At 49.1% G+C, this 16,281-nt stretch overlaps 3 protein-coding genes across 4 annotated transcripts in view; 2 read left to right on the forward strand and 1 right to left on the reverse strand.

Annotated features, from left to right (window-relative positions):
• Positions 1-16,281, forward strand: part of LOC116816605 (zinc finger protein 2-like) — a 181,381-nt gene that overhangs the window by 137,527 nt on the left and 27,573 nt on the right. The window contains exons 2-3 of the mRNA XM_075070424.1: positions 10,475-10,564; positions 11,253-11,379. Coding sequence (XP_074926525.1) covers positions 10,484-10,564; positions 11,253-11,379 — 208 coding nt within the window. The 5' untranslated portion in view covers positions 10,475-10,483. The remainder of the gene's footprint in view (positions 1-10,474; positions 10,565-11,252; positions 11,380-16,281) is intronic.
• The window catches only part of LOC116816556 (uncharacterized), a 568,924-nt gene that overhangs the window by 96,836 nt on the left and 455,807 nt on the right, over positions 1-16,281 (reverse strand).
• Positions 1-16,281, forward strand: part of LOC116836048 (uncharacterized) — a 616,551-nt gene that overhangs the window by 4,251 nt on the left and 596,019 nt on the right. The gene's annotated exons all lie outside the window — the stretch shown is intronic.

Below are 16,281 nucleotides of genomic sequence, written 5' to 3' on the forward strand. Positions count from 1 at the left end.
ATAGAGAGAGACGGCAAATCGAAGGATGGTTTAGGACATGCAGAGCATGGCCTGCATCCCTGATTATCTGGCTATAGCAATGTAGCTTATCCTGAGAGACTAGCTAATTCTTTGTTCACAACCATTCATAGTTTTCTTCAAATATAATGAACAGCATCTACAACCCCAAGATACTTACAACCCAAGAATTCTAATCATGAGTTATACACCCTCGAGTCAAGACATTGTAATAAATAAATGAGATCTTTTTTGTGCTCTTTGTTCTGAGCCTGTGGGTCAGTAAGGCCACGTTCCAACCTTGAGCCGAAACCTGAATGAAGCTTGTCTACCCTCATTCTCCCGAACATTTCAAACCCTAAGTCCATATCTACACTTTAAGTGTGGGTTAACTCAATTATGTCAGCACAGAGCACGAACGGTTACTATGCCAAGTATAGGAGGTAGCCATGTTAGTCTTTATCCACAAAAACAAGGAGTCCGGTGCACCTTATCTGTTATCTTTAAGTGCCACCAAACTCCTTTTGTTTTACGGTTACTATGTCACTGGTGCGCATGCTCCTGGCCTCCTTGCTCAGCAGTCAGTACTCACCAGAAGACTTGTACAGATTCAGAGTAGGTGCACCGTGAAGAGCTATCCCGCTGTCCACCCACTGTATTTGGACACTTGGTTTGGCAGTGTACTGGGTACCAAACAGGTCAGTAGGGTGGTTGTGGCCATGGAGCCAACTTCTTAAACGCATGTTAACTATCCATAATGTTATATGTGTCCCATACACAAACGTATACATCATGTTACACCTTTTTTTCTAAACCCACAACCTGCCTGGCCTCCTCACTGTCTGCCGTCTCACACAGATCATGGAGCTTGCATGCTCTGCTCTATGTCATGAGCGTTTGCACCCAAAGGTGCAGTGCTCCTTTACTATCTGCAGAGCAGCAAACATACATTTACTCTACAGTCTTATGAAAATATGCTTATGACGATGACACAGCTAATATGTACTTTACGCAAGATGGCTGATGTGAGGTGTCATTGCAAACTTAAACCTATTGACTGTGTTATCCAACCTGTATGCATGTAACATGTGACCTGAGGCTGGAAATATTAACCATGTCTCTGTATTTCAAATGGGCTCTGTTGATGAGGCCAGACAATGTTAGTGGCTTATTGAAGGATCACAAAGACAAAGATCACCAGGCAGGAACTGTGTGCAATAGGACGTTATACAATGGGGACACTTGACCAGGATCAAATACCTGTACACAGTGGGTGCTGTTTTGTTGTACAGACAAAACTACACAGGATCTTTTCAGGGCAAGACTCTCCTTGAGCATTTCATAGTCACTATCACCATCCTGGTCAGGTGGTCGGTAATATATCCCTACCACTATATTCTTATTATTAGAGCATGGAATGTCTATCCATAGAGTGTCTATGGTACAGTTTGATTCATTTATGATTTTTACTTCGTTTGATTCTATGCTTTCTTTCACATATAATGCCACTTCCCCAGCAGCATGACCTGTTCTGTCCTTCTGATATATTTTGTATCCTGTATTACTGTATCCTCATTGATTATCCCCATTCCACCAAGTTTCTGTGATGCCTATTATATCAATAATAGTTCACCCATTTTATTATTTAGACTTCTAGCGTTGGTATATAAGCACTTTAAAAACTTGTCTCCTTTTTGCTGTCTGCCATTACACGATGTAATTGAATGGGACTTTTTTATTTAACTGTTTCTGATCAGACCCTGCCTGTATTTTATCATATTCCATCCTCTCGTCCTCAATAGGACATAGAGCAGTGGTCCCCAACCTTTTTGTGGCCAGTAGCACATTCATGTTTTCAGAAGAGTGTGGCGGGCACCAACAATTTTTCAAGGCTTATTTTGTATTTGTACATTAAATAATACAAAAAAATCACATTTAATATTACATAATACATGAATCCATAAGATAAAAATGGTAATTGTACATGTAAAAGGAATCAATTAAATTATTCAGCATTTACTCTTTCACCTTACCGTGTGAATTTGCTCTTTTTTTATCTACCTGTAAGAAAAGTTAAGGAGTTTTTACAAAATAAATATCATAAGCGGTTTTCATCTTATTTATTTTAAAAAAGTAAAACATTGTTGAACTGCTGGCCCAAATATATTTATTATTCTTACTTTAACATAGAATGAAGCCTGGAGCCCCGGAGTTCTCTGTCCCTGGCAGGCGCGGGGCCACGGCTTCTCTCTGGCTTAAGCTGCGACCCCGCGCCTGCCAGGGACTGAGAACACTGGCACCCGCAGCCTGCAGCCCCGGAGTTCTCTGTCCCCGGCAGGGGTAGGGCCGCAGCTTCTCTCCCCTGCTGGGCACTAGGCGGGCACACATAAATGCCCCGGTGGGCGCCATGGCCCCCGCAGGCACAGCGTTGGGGACCACTGCCATAGAGGAAAGTGTGGAATTAACAATACAAGCAAATGTAACTAACAACAAAATTACTATTAGACAACACAACAAAAAATAAATCTGATGCACTGGGAACCAAAGTCTTTTGGACACAAGTGTTGATTGATAAGTTGGATGGACATGGGGGAAGCAGAGAGAGGGAAAGACATTTTCCCTGTCTAGTGTAGTATTTTTTTTTTTTTTGGACCCAGTGCTAGCACAGGACACCACTAGAGACAGAACATGCAACACAGAACACTGAACACAGACTTTGTCACGACACTATAACCAGGATATTTTATAACTTTTCAGCTGGTACCAGCTCTCCTGATGTTCTGGTTTAGAGCCTGAAAGATAGAAGCTTAGAAACAAATTAACACAGTGCTTCCACATGGCAGACCCTGCTTAGTCTCTGCCACAGTGTGTTCAGTACTTGGGTCTGCACAAATGCTAATTAAGTGGTGCATTTGTTTGTGAGTTTAAATGTTTTTTTATTTTAAAATCCCCAGCCACTTTGCTTCAGCACATATATAGATAGCAGAGTTACAGGTAGCACATCCCTACAGATTGCAGTTTCTAACATGTGTGTGTCAGAAATCACAATCTGTAGGACCATGCTACCTGCAGCAGCAACAGGTCCTACTTTGCTAAAAAAACGGCCATCTGATGTAGCTAATTCAAGCAGATAGCGGTCCCACATGGCTATGGTGTGAGGGCTAGCTCAGCAGAAGGAGAGGGATAGCTCAGTGGTTTAAGCATTGGCTTGCTAAACCCAAAATTGTGAATTCAGTCTTTGAGGAGGTCACTTAGGGATCTGGGGCAAAAATTGGTCCTGCTAGTGAAGGCAGAAGGCTGGACTCAATGACCTATCAAGGTCCCTTCCAGCTCTAGGAGATTGCTATATCTCCAATTATTATAACTTCATCAGACTGCAGTGTTACAGATAAGCACATACTTACAGATTGCAATTTCTTACATGTGTGTGTAAATGCCATCTGTAGTACCAGTTTATCTTGCCTTTAGTGAGGTTTTTGATACTGTCTCCCATGACCTTCTCATAAACAAACTATGGGAAAGCAACCTAGATGGAGCTAAAATAAGACGGGTGCAAAACTAGCTGGAAAACAGCTCCACAGTAGTTATCAGTGATTCACAGACTGAAAGGGCATAACGAGTGGGGTTCTCCAGGGATCAGTTCTGGATACGTTTCTATTCCAAATCTTAATCAGTGATTGAGATAATGGCACACAGAGTACAATTATCAAGTCTGTGAACGATAACAAGCTGCATGCATACAAAATGGGAAACAACTTCCTACGAAGGAGCATTGTGGAGAGGGATCTGGAACACGAGCTGAATACGAGTACTCTGGGAAGGGATCTATGCAAAAAACCAGAACATCACCCTGGGATATCTGCTTTACTCTGCGCTGATTAGACTGCAGCTTAAGTGGTGTGTCCAGTTCTGGGCACCACATTTCAGGAAAGATGTGGACAAATTGGAGAGAGTCCAGAGAAGAGAAAAAAAAAATTAAGGTCTAGAAAACACGACCTATGAGGGAAGTAGCATCTTTTTACAAAAGCTGTTTCTTACAATTTATACATATAAATAACTGCTACAGACAGCGCATTTCTACATGTAGCAATTTCACATAGATTACAGAGCAAGAAACTGCTACCTGAAGGCATTTGCTACATCAGGTAGCAGTTTACTACAATAGCAGTTTCTTACAATCCATTCCATATTGGTAACTGCTAATAGCACATTCCTACATGGAGCAGTTTAATACACTACACCTGCTCTGACACCCCAGATGCACTCCCCAGCTCTCTCCGGGACACCTCACCCCCTGCAGCCCCAGGCAGCCCCTCTCTGGCTGTGGGGGGCTTGGGGACCCACCTGGGCAGGGGGCAAACCAGGCAGCCAGGCCTGGACCCTCCTGGCAGGAGTGTGTCTGCCCCACGTGTGTCCCCGCCCACCCGAGCCCTGCCCGCCCCGCGCTGCCTCCGGCCCCACCATGCTGCCCTGCAGGTTGCAGGGCTGGAGCAGCCTCCGTGCTGCGCTCCTGGCCTGGGCCATGGCCCTGCTGCTCGCACAAAGGAGTGGGCTGCTGGGCTGCGGGGGACAGGAAGAGGCGGCTCCACCCCAGGCATGGGCCTGGCCCTGGCCCTGCCTCGCCGGGCCCCTCACAGGGTGTTTGTGACACTCAGGGAATCGGGGAAACCCCCCTCCACCTGGAGCAGGGGCAGGACAGTGGCTGGATCTTACCAGGAGAAAAGCAGGGGGAAGGGGCTGGTTTTGCTGAATCATTAGACTAAGGAGACCCCGGCTGAGAATGCAGCCACTGCATTTCAGTCCAGCATTAGAGATGTGACACAACACGTACAATCACCTTCCTCTAAAGCGTCTAAATCCCCTGGGCACAACTCTCCAGTGCACAGCTTGTGAGATGCACTGTGAATACATCCTGCAGGAAGGCCCTTCCACCCGCAGCAGAAGTGTCCTGGGCCCAAAACCCAGAGGTCCATGGATCAAAACCATCCTTTCCTAGCTTATGTTTTATTACAACCCTGGAAATAATTCAGCCTGCCTGCATTTGTTCCACATGGAAAAGAAGAACAAACTATCTTGCTGTTCACCCTTCCACAGTGATTAAAGGAAGGAATAAAGCCCCAGCAAAGCCTTATCCCACAGAGTCCACTCCTGTAAGGTGAGAGATATGCTATGACTCCAATCACATGGTTTCTGCTGCAGCAGGGTCTTTTTTGTCCTGGAGGAGCAGTATGCTTCCTGAACAGAGGCAGCCTGATTAATGTTCTGCAACTAAAACAAGTCATCTTGAAAGATTCAAATCTTACTCCTTCAGAAATTCTGCACTACTGCACAAGCACAGAATTCACGTCCTCCACAGATTTATTTGTTTCCCTGCAGAAAAAATGACTTTCTTACGGGGAAGCAAGGGGAAGCCACAAGAGTGGTCATGCGCCCCTCCCCAACAGCGCAGACATGTCATTTTGGACCCCTGGAGTAGGCAGCAGAAAGGTGCAGTCTCACCACTAAGTTTATGTTCTGGGGGAGGGGAATGCAGGGTGCTCTCCCATCCCACAGTATTCTTGCCAGCAAGTTAAAGAAGTATGGGCTGGACAAATGGACTATAAGGTGGATAGAAAGCTGGCTGGATCATCGGGCTCAACAGGTAGTGATCAATGGATCCATGTCTAGTTGGCAGCCGGTATCAAGCGGAGTGCCCCAAGGGTTGGTCCTGGGACTGCTTTTGTTCAATATCTTCATTAATAATCTGGAGGATGGCGTGGCTGCACCCTCAGCAAGTCTACAGATGACACTTAAACTGGGAGGAGTTGGTAGATACACTGGAGGCGGTAGGGATAGGATTACAGAGGGACCTACCCCCTAGACAAATAGAGGATTGGGGCCAAAAGAAACCTGTGTGAGATTCAACAAGGACAAGTGCAGAGTCCTGCACTTAGGAACGGAAGAATTTCAAATTTCACTGTTACAGACAGGGACCCGAAGGGCTCAGGCAGCAGTTTGCAGAAAAGGACCTAGGGGTTACAGTGGACGAGAAGCTGGCTATGAGTCAGCAGTGTGCCCTTGTTGCCAAAGAAAGGCTAATGGCATTTTGGGCTGTATAAGTAGGGGCATTGCCAGCAGATCAAGGGATGTGATCATTCCCCTCTATTCGACATTGGTGAGGCCTCATCTGGAGATACTGTGTCCATTTTTGGGCCCCACACTACAAGAAGGATGTGGAAAAAATTGGAAAGAGTCCAGCAGAGGGCAACACAAAATGATTAGGGGGCTGGAGCACATGACTTATGAGGGAGGCTGAGGGAACTGGGATTGTTTAGTCTGCAGAAGAGAAGAATGAGGGGGGATTTGATAGCTGCTTTCAACTACCTGAAAGGGGGTTCCAAAGAGGATGGCATCTAGACTGTTCTCAGTGGTAGCAGATGACAGAACAAGGAGTAATGGTCTCAAGTTGCAGTGGGGGGGAGGTTTAGGTGGATATTAGGAAAACTTTTTCACTAGGAGGGTGGTGAAGCACTGAGCACTGGAATGGTTCCCTAGGGAGGTAGTGGACTCTCCTTCCTGAGAGGTTTTTAAGGTCAGGCTTGACAAAGCCGTGGCTGGGATGATTTAGTTGCGAAGTGGTCCTGCTTTGAGCAGGGGGTTAGATTAGATGACCTCCTGAGGTCCCTTCCAGCCCTGATATTTTTTGATTCTACAATCTCCATGCATCCAGTAGCCTGTGCTCCCCACTGCCATGCTGGAGCCTATTTATTGACAAATGAAATTTGCAGAATTTTTAAAATATTGTACACAGACTTTTTATTTTATTTTATTGTATTTTATTTTTTGGTTCAGAAACCCAACAGGAAAGAAAACCTACTCAGCCGAACTTGGCTGCCCTATGAATAGATCCTGTAAGTATAACGCTGTCCTTCAGAAGTGTGCTGGCTCCATAACCCAGAGGTTGATAGATCAAAACCAGTCTCTGCTCCATTGTGTTTTATGATTTACAGCCCTGGAAATAATCCAGCCTCCCTTTATTTGTTCCGTATAGAAAAGAGGAGCAAATTCTCTCGCTGTTTACACTTCCACAGTGATTAAAGGAAGGAATAAACCCCCAGCAGAGCCCTGCCCCACAGAATTCCCCCCCCCAGCAGTGGCCAGAGTAGCAGTAGGGACCCTGGGGCTCCCCCCTCCTCAGTGGCACAGTGGGCTCTTTGGGGCTTTCCCTCTCCCCACCCAGCAGGTGGTGCTGTGGGCCCCCTGGGTTTCCACCTCCCCCTGCCCCCCAAGATTCAATCCGGGGTATTTATGGTCTAGGTCGGGGGCCATGGTTTTTTGTTTCTTGCCCATGAACTGTCCATGACTTTTACTAAAAATACCCATGATTAAATTGTAGTCTTAGCTATGACTCCAGCCACATGGTTTCTTCTGCGGCAGGGTCTTTTTTCCAGCAAGGGCAGTGTGGTATTTCCTGAATGTGACAAAGTGGGGGATTTTCTTGTTTTTTCCAATAGTTTGCATGCAGGGGGTTGAGACTCAGTTTCCCTGAGTGTTACTAGTTTAACAAGGTGATGAGAGAGGGAGTTTGTTGTTACAGAGGACCAGCAAGGGAACTTGGAACCCCAGCCAATGGCCTGGAGAATGGATACCCCAGCAACTGATGACATGATAACCCAGAGGCCCAGCTCAGGAGTTGCAGTCGGTTCTAGGCAATGGGAGGACAATGGGTTGCAAAGAGAGAACCCCAGTGACCTAACCAGCTGGCTCGGGGCAGAGCACAGAAGAGAGGAGGCCCAGGCGACCCTGTTTACCCGGAGAGAAGACAATGGACAGAGATAGGGCTTGGGGCTGGTGATATCAGATGCCCAGCAAGTGAGTGTGCCTGCGGCTCTGAGCTGGAGAGGGAGAGCAGGCAGAGCCCACCTAATGCAGGGGAGACTTGGATATGCTGTGCTGAGGGAGGCCAGGCCCGAGGGCCCGGAGAGTTTCCTATGCTGTGCTCAAATGCTCGATAAACGCTTCTGTTTTACGCTGGCTGAGTGTCACTCTAGTCTAGAGAGCAGGGTTGCAAATTTCCTTTGGGAGTGGAGGTCCTGCAGTCCAGAGCAAGTGAACCCTCTGAGGGGGCCCAGGGCGAGAAACAGGCATGCTAAGGCTCAGAGAGATGTGGCTCCAGGAGGTGGAGGGGCTTAACCGCTGAGAGAGTGGACCCCTGAGAAGGGCTGTCTCACTCAATGGGGTTCCCCCCACGGACCGCATGGGGCCAAGAGTGGGCATGATCTGTGAGTCCGTGACAGTGACCCCTTGCACAAAGTAAGCCTCTGCTCTGAGTGATTAGGGGACTGTGCCATTTTTTTAATATGCTGTACTCTTCAGCAGAAATGACGGCATGAAACCAAACCACACAATAAGCTTGGTTGTGCACTATAGGAATGGAGTTGAATTATTTCATCTTAAATTTTTCTCCTTAATATCTTCTTTTTTTTTTCTCTGCTTCTTTGGGTTATTTTTCCAGCTCTTCTGCACAGCAGTAAATACAAAGTCTGTACCTACAGTAGCACAAGCCTCTGAATAAATAGTATTGGTGGGGTTTTTCATTGCACTTTTCTCCGCAATTTGACCTATTTGCATTATTCTTCATAATCATTATGCATATGTTATGTTTTATGTGCCTTTTATTGTACTTAAAAATATAACTTGACCTTATCAATTCAAAACACATTTTTTATATTCAACCTGATTTTAACAGCTTAATTTATTCTTTAATCTATTCTTTAAAATGAATTTACCTTTTCTCACCACTTTTAAATTAAGCCAAAAACACACTTTAATTGAATTATTGTTATGAGCAGATTTTTTTTTAATAGTTACTGTTTAACACGGGGGGGGGTGTGGTGCAAAGTCATTTGTCGGTATCACTTTTCACAGCAGACTTCCTGCTCCATTGCCACCCTCACTTCTGGGCTGCTGCCACCTGCAGAGCTGGGTGGGGTTGTGACCCCCACATACCTGGGGGCAATAACCCACAACCTCAGAACTCCTGGGCTGCCCCCTTCCCACTTGGTCCCTGTCCTGTTCCCGCGGTGGGGGCACGTGCCCTCCTGGAGCTGGATCGGTCCCTCCTGAGGGGAGCCAGAGCCGGGGGGTGGGAGTGGGGCCAGCAGCGCTGGGAGCCACAGACACGGGGGTGGGGGGGGCAGAAATGGGCTGAGGAGGGGCCGCTTGTGCAGAGTCACTTCCCTGCCAGCCCCCCGCGCTCCCGTCCATCCCCGGGAGAGGATCCCCGGCTCAGCAGAGCCCGGGGCTGTCCCAAGGGGGGCGAGTCCCAGCCACTGCAATCAGCCCCTGCGAGCGCTGCAGCCCGGGGGGTTGCAAGGCACAGGAAGGCACTGGAGCAGCTGGGAGCAGCGGGGGGGGGGGGTTTGCAGGGCACAGGAAGGGGCTGGAGTATCTGGGGGGGGTGGCCCGGGCCGAAGGAGGCAGGAGCCGGGAGAACAAAGAACCGGGACCATCAGCCCCTGGCAGCTCCTGAGAGACCAGACGCTGCTGCCTCCATCGGGAGCTGAGCAGCTGCTGCTTCCCCGGCGGGGTCTGTGCGGGGGGGGAGCCCGGCATTAACCCCTCCGGGTGGGGGGGCTTCTCGGGTTAGAAACCGCCCCGGACTGTGCTGAGGGCAACCCCTGAGCTGAGACTCCTGGTGAGCGAGCCCTTGGGGCTGGGCAGGTCCCTGGCTCTGCACAGCCCCCCCATCTCTGCCTCCCCCCCGGGGGCCCGGGGCTGCTGCAGCGCTAAGGCCAGAAGGATCCTTCCAGCAGCGAGTCTGACCCGCCCCCCCGGCTCTGTGCTGAGCCCAGTAATGTGGGTGGGGAAAGCGGGTCTCACTGCCTGGTGCCCCCTTCCTCGCACGGGGGGAGCGGGGCAGCCACGGAGAGAGAGACCCCCCCCGAGAATGGGATGGTGACGACGTCTCCCAGCCATGGGGCAGGGTGCTAGGGAAGAGGAGGAAGGGATGGAAAAGGGGTGGGGGCAGATTTCCAGATCTCTGACCCCCACCCCCCCCACCCCCAGCGCACTCACTGCAGCATCTCTGCACAGGGTCACTTCCCTGTGAACAAGGTGAGGACCAGAGAAAGGAAGAACCAGCCCCTGACTCTCCCTGTTCCCCCTGCTGCAGGAGTGCGCTGTCCTGGGGGCAGTGTAAGGGGGATCCCCCCAAAGGGGCTCCTTTGGGTTCTGGTCTTTTCCAGGGTTTGATTCACACTCTGTTGCTGGGAGGGCTTCAAAATGCCTTGGTTTGTTACGGCTGCTTGGGGCAGTGCACAAGGGGGAAACGAGGGGACAGGGGCAAGGTCTTTGCTGCACTGTGGGGACTGAGCATGTTCCCAGCGTGGCAGAATCTACAATCTCTGTTTGCAGGGAAAGGGCCTGGGGGAACTGTGAGGTGAAATGAACTAAAGCCTGTTCTGAAACCTCCACATCTGCCCTTCTCACCCTCCCAGGCTGCAGAATGACGCCCATGTCTCACTCTGGCTCATCCCATCCTCCCATGGGACAGGGAAGAGAAATGGCTGCAGTGGAGCCAGATCAGGTAGGGATTGTTGGGGGGTTTCTGGTGGGTTTCTGCTGGAGGCAGAGAGGCATAAATACTGAAGAGGTGGCAACTTCTGGGTAGTTAGGTCTGGAGGGGGCAGGGAATACACTGGGTGAGGAAAGGGAGGAGGACAGAGTGTGACAAACCTGCTGGGACTTTTTTAACGTGGGCCTAGATCCTTGGAACAAATTCTGGGGTGTTGGGAGAGAAAATTTCCTAATTTGTGAAACAGGAAACAGACACACCAACCCCCTGGGCAGTTTTGGGAAAACGGACCAGACTTCCAGTGCTGAACCCTCAGCCTGCTAGCCAGGGGCTGGTGTGTCATGGAAAGAGGCACCCAGCAGGGAGGTGTAGGGAAGATGTCCTGGCCCCTCACATCCTGCTGCTGGCAGTGGGGAGGGTGTTGGGTTCCTACCATGGGGCTGTTCCTGGACCCTACTGGGGGCTCCATCTCCTGTATCAGCCTCTGCTAGTTGATGTGTGATGGATTTGCTGGGAAAGACAAGGGGTCTCTCTTTGTTCCCTCACCCTGAAGCCTTCTGGCTGCTCTCAGCAGTGTGGGGATAAGACTCTGCTGACTGTCTCTCTCTCAGAGCTTCCATTTGATTGTCTCCTTTTGCCATGAATAGTGGGGCTGTGACTGGGGCAGCAGGTACTGAGCATTGGACACTTCCTCTTTCAGGAGCCGGTGACCTTCGAGGAGGTGGCTGTGTATTTCACCAGGGAAGAGTGGGCTCTGCTGGACCCCGCTCAGAGAGCCCTCTACTGGGATGTCATGCAGGAGATCCATGAGAATGTGACCTCGCTGGGTAAGGATTCCTGTCCCCTCAATTCTTAGAAGGGGAAATGAAGAGTTAAGGTTCATGTTACCCCCACAATGCCATCTCTACTCTGCACGGTTTCAGCATCACCTCAAGATGCCAGGGACGCACATGCTAGCCCTCTACCCTCCCCTGCTACAGAACAATTCGGGAGCAGAGGACAGGAGCAGTACTGCAAAAAGTTTAACCACTTCTCTTTGCTAAGATAATATTTGGGTTCATTTCCATCATAGTAAACAGAAGCTGCCTGTCCTGGCCTTCATTCCAATACTGAGCCTCTTGAACTACCTGAAACTTGCAAAAAGTTGCCACCTCTTTGCCCTCACTTTGAAGATTCCTTCTGAGTCATTGCCTTCACTTATCCCTCATTAAGCCGTGCAGACCACTAGCATGTATGCCACCAGACTGCTGACAATCTCCATGGGAGCAATACACCCTTGTGCAACTTCACTGACACAACCTGCCACACGCAACGCAGAAATGAGTCAGACTTGGTCCTTCAGGGTTCACATGCACCTCTCCGCATAGCACAGGCACAGCTCTGCCAAGCTGCTCCAACTAATCCCTCCATCATGCAATTACAGCTACAGCTGGTAGTGCACACAGCTGGAAGGCATGCAGATAAATCCTGATATTCCGATCTTTGAACACAACACAAACACTGGCACATTCTTAGTCCTTCCTTGTATTGATAATAGGTTCATAGATTTTAAGGCCAGATGTGACTGTTAGGTCATCTACTCTGATGTCCTGTATAGCTCAGACCATAGAATTTCACCCCGTTACTGCTGCGTTGAGCTGAATTTCTGTGGCAGATTGTTAACCTTTGCACCACCCATACATATCCATTCCCAGTTGTTCTTGCCAGCTCCACGGTTATGTGTTGGAGGTGGAGTTAAGGTTGCCTTCCAGGGTTGGTATGTACAATAACTCTTCTTTTCCTGGTTTGAAGAGATTTAAGTTTAGCCACCGTCCATACAGGGTAAGGCAGGAGACAGCACTGGGCAACCTTAACTGTACATTAATGTAGTTTGAGCATTTAGTTTCCTTTTTTAAAAATGGATGCTTTTGCTACTATAACTGTGACTACACTTGAGCTTTTGCCAGCAGACCTATGTTGGGGGTCAGGGGAGGGATGAGCTTTTTCACAGCCTTAAAACAACAGAGCTGGACTGGCAAAACTTTTAAGAGTAAACCAGGTCAGAGTCTGCCTGTGGGTTTTAGAGCACTTGGAAATATTCCTCTTAACCAGAAAGTTTGGTATCAAACTTTCCAGAGGAACTCCTGCAGAATGCAAGAAAAATGCACAACATATATTTTCTGAAAGATTGGAGGGATAGTCCTGTTAGTCTGGATCTGTAAAAGTGGCAAAGAGTTCTGGGGCACCTTACAGACTAACAAATGTATTGGAGCGTGAGCTTTCGTGGGTATTCACCCACAAAGGCTCGTGCTCCAATATGTTTGTTAGTCTATAAGGTGCCGCAGAACTCATTGTCTGAAAGGGATCAGTGGTAGAGCTCTAACTCAAAGCCATGGGTGGAACTCAGGTTCAATGGCCACAACATTTTCCACTGGAGCCAGTCAATTCTTGTGAGAATAAATTGCTGGAAACCCTCTGGCTGTTAACAAGAGTCTTGTTGCACTTCATGAGCATTTTAGTCTCTTTGACTCAGCGCTTTTCCTTTTGCCAATTTCAAAATCCAACCTTTACAGTTAATTTGCTTTGACAGTTCTGCTTCCCCATTGAGGCACTGGGTGCCATGTATCAGCAGAGAAAAAGGCCAAGGGACTGAGGTCAGCTGGTGGATAATCAGAAGCATAGTTTTAGCCCCAGGACATATTATAAGAGCCAGCTGATAATGTGAAAGGCTGCTGGGGGCGGGTGGAGGGAGAAGGGGCTGTAGCTCAGGAAACTCCCGATCAAATCAGCCCATATTTGGGCCACTAGCCCTGTCACCGCTCCTATGACAAATTTCAAGAGACTCTTCATAAGCAGGGCACTGTTAGAGCCATTGGACAGCTGATCTTTAAACAGAGCAGAATGTTGAACTTTACCGGTGGTAGAACTGGTGCTCTGCTGTAATAGCTTCCCAAGTGCATGAAGGGTGTGATAGTCCGGGGGGCTCATCGGATAGGAGACTGTGGGAGGTTCCTTCCTTGGGAGAAGGTGATGTGGGGCTGGTGCATGAAGATTACTGAGGTACGAATGTGTCTGTGAAGTCCCAGGTGGGTGGCGGTTCTGTTCCATCACAGAGCAGCCTTTGTGGAGCTGATGGCAATACACATCCTGGGAGACCAGTCAAGTGCCAACCTCACTAGAAATGACTGGCAGCTCCTCCCATGACCTCTGATTGATACAGACTTCCTGGTTAAAGTGGGAAATACCAGGAAGCCATCTGTGCAGGAAGGCAGATCCTTGACCTATTACTGAGAGAGACCATGCCTCATTCCTGGTCCCTGCCTTGTCACTCTGCTCTATGGTTCCTGGTGTTTTGAGCCGGACCCTGCCACTTGATTTTTTCTTGACCACACAGATCTGACCACTTATGGTTCTAACCAGCGGACCTCACTGTTCATGCCCCAGTTCCTGACATGGTTCTCCTAGGGAGGTGTGTGTGTGGAGGATTAGGACACCAGGGAATCAGTCAGGCTTGAGTACAATGGCAGCAGGAGGGAGGGAGGGAGTCAGGGACAGGAGCTCCTGGTGACAGGTATTAGCATGGACAGAGGTTGTGGGAAACTGGGAATGAGGAAAAGGGGTGGTGGGTCCAGCATTGGTTCTGTAGGAGGGGGAGGATTAGGTAGGAGATCTGGGATTACTGGGGAACATTAGGGATAGTGGGAAGGAGGAAGGATGGGGTTGCAGAATGGTTGTTCTAGGGAGCAGGGAGGGTCTTGTGGAAGTGGCAAGGGAAGGTTTCAGGGAGGCAGAGGTATGGGGCATTCCACCGAGACAGATTTAGTCAAAGTTTCTAGTGACCTCTCTTGAGCCAAAGCCCAATACTTCCATCTTTGTCCTCCTTGACCTGTCAGCTCCCATTGATACCTATGGCCATGCTCCTCTGCTTGAAATATTGTCCTCTCCTGGTTATCCTCTGTGATGCTGCTGGGGCTACCCAGAGCAGTGAGGAACCTCATTACCACCTGCCCTTAACATGAGGGAACCTTATCTGTGCCTGATATGGGACAGCTGCCTGACTCCACCAGCCACAAGCAGCACAAGTCCCCCTCACCCACCTTACCCTACTCAGGCACTGCTGTCTCTCATTAGGTTAGTGATAGACACACTCCAGACTCTGAGCCCCTGACTGTCTCCTTGGAGTGTCCAGTCCCCATTCCACTGGACGCTCATAGTATTCACAGATTCACTGCCCTCAAAGAAGAAGTTCACCCCAGCTTACCAGTTCCACCTTAGATCACCAATCCACTTAACACACACCACTCAGATGTGTTTATAGGGAACATAAGTAAAAGAGTGTGTTTAACAATGTATGGATTCAAGTAATTGCAAGCAGAGGTATGGGAAACAAATAGTTACACACCAAGTAAAATCAAGAGTCATTCTAGAACCTAGACTTACATAACTAGATCCTTTCATGTGTCATAGACCAATGCTCCCGTGAAGTCCTTCCAGCATTTTAGAAGGTTGGCTGTGATTTTCCATCCATGGGACAAGTCACACTATCGGTTTACCTCCATGGTTGAAGATGCAGGGTGTACCTCTGCACCCCCAAATGTCTCCCAGCATACCATTGTCTTCACTTGTGACAGGATCCTCCTGGGATGTTTTTTCCCCTGTATATTTCATCTCTTCATTAGCATTTGGCTCAGTGTAAAACAGGCCCCCATTGTGAGATGTGCATCCTGGGCACTGTACATGGCCAGACAGAGAGAGAAATGTCTGTTTCCTCCTGCTTGAAAGGAATCTGTATGAGGCCCTAGGAACATAATTTCCAGTATAGATACATAACTACTTAAATGCCCTCTTTACATACTATGAGGAAGCTCCAAGCCTGTATTGGTGGGTCCTGTGCTTCCTAGCAGATACAGTGGCCTCAGAAGCTTGCTAAGGTCCTTAATAGGATCTCCCTTTCCCAGTATGGCAGCAAAGGTTACAGCTTATTGAGCTACTTTCATCACAGGCTGGTATGGGAGGTGGGAAGATGGAATACCCACAGTCTCTGTTGCTCCTTACAGCTCCGTAGGCACCATTTGGTCTCCTGCCTGGACCAAAGTCTGTTTCCTCTCTCCAAGGGATCTCTGTAGATCATGGGGTGGGGAAGAGGGGGGAACCTGGATCTGCCCTCTACTCTGGGTTCCAGCCCAGGGACCCTAATGGTAGCAGCTGTTAGCGGCTTCGCTCCTCTGCTGATGCTGCTTTGATTCCCTGGGCCACTTCCCCATGGTCCCCTTTTTTAAGCTTCACCCTTATCTCAGGGCTCAGTAATGCTTCCTCTTCTCCAGCTCCTTTCACCTGGCCTCCTCTCAGGAGAACTGGCAGGGAGAGCTTTTAAAGCAGTATAAGTGGGACCTGAATTGGCTCCAGCTGTCTCCATTAGCCCAACAGCCTTAGCTGACCTCTTGTCAGTTAACTGAGGTCAGGTGCCAGCATTCGCCTAACGACCATAACTGGTTAAATTGGCACCAGGTGTCTTGATTGGCCTGGAGTAGCCCTTGTCTGGCTATCCAGAGAACAGGGCTCTGCTCCTTCTGAGGCTGATCTACCTACCTTCCACTCTCTTGAGGCTGGTTTGCTGGCTGGTTGCCCCCCCCCCCCCCGACCCCAACCCTCTCAGTCCCAGCCCTGATCCCCCCCATCCTCCAACCCCTTGCCCTCAGCCCGGAGCATCCTCCTGCACCCCAAACCTCTCATCCCCAGCCTCTGACTAC

This window comes from Chelonoidis abingdonii, chromosome 11 (genome assembly GCF_003597395.2).
Source record: "Chelonoidis abingdonii isolate Lonesome George chromosome 11, CheloAbing_2.0, whole genome shotgun sequence".
Lineage (NCBI taxonomy): Eukaryota > Metazoa > Chordata > Testudines > Testudinidae > Chelonoidis > Chelonoidis abingdonii.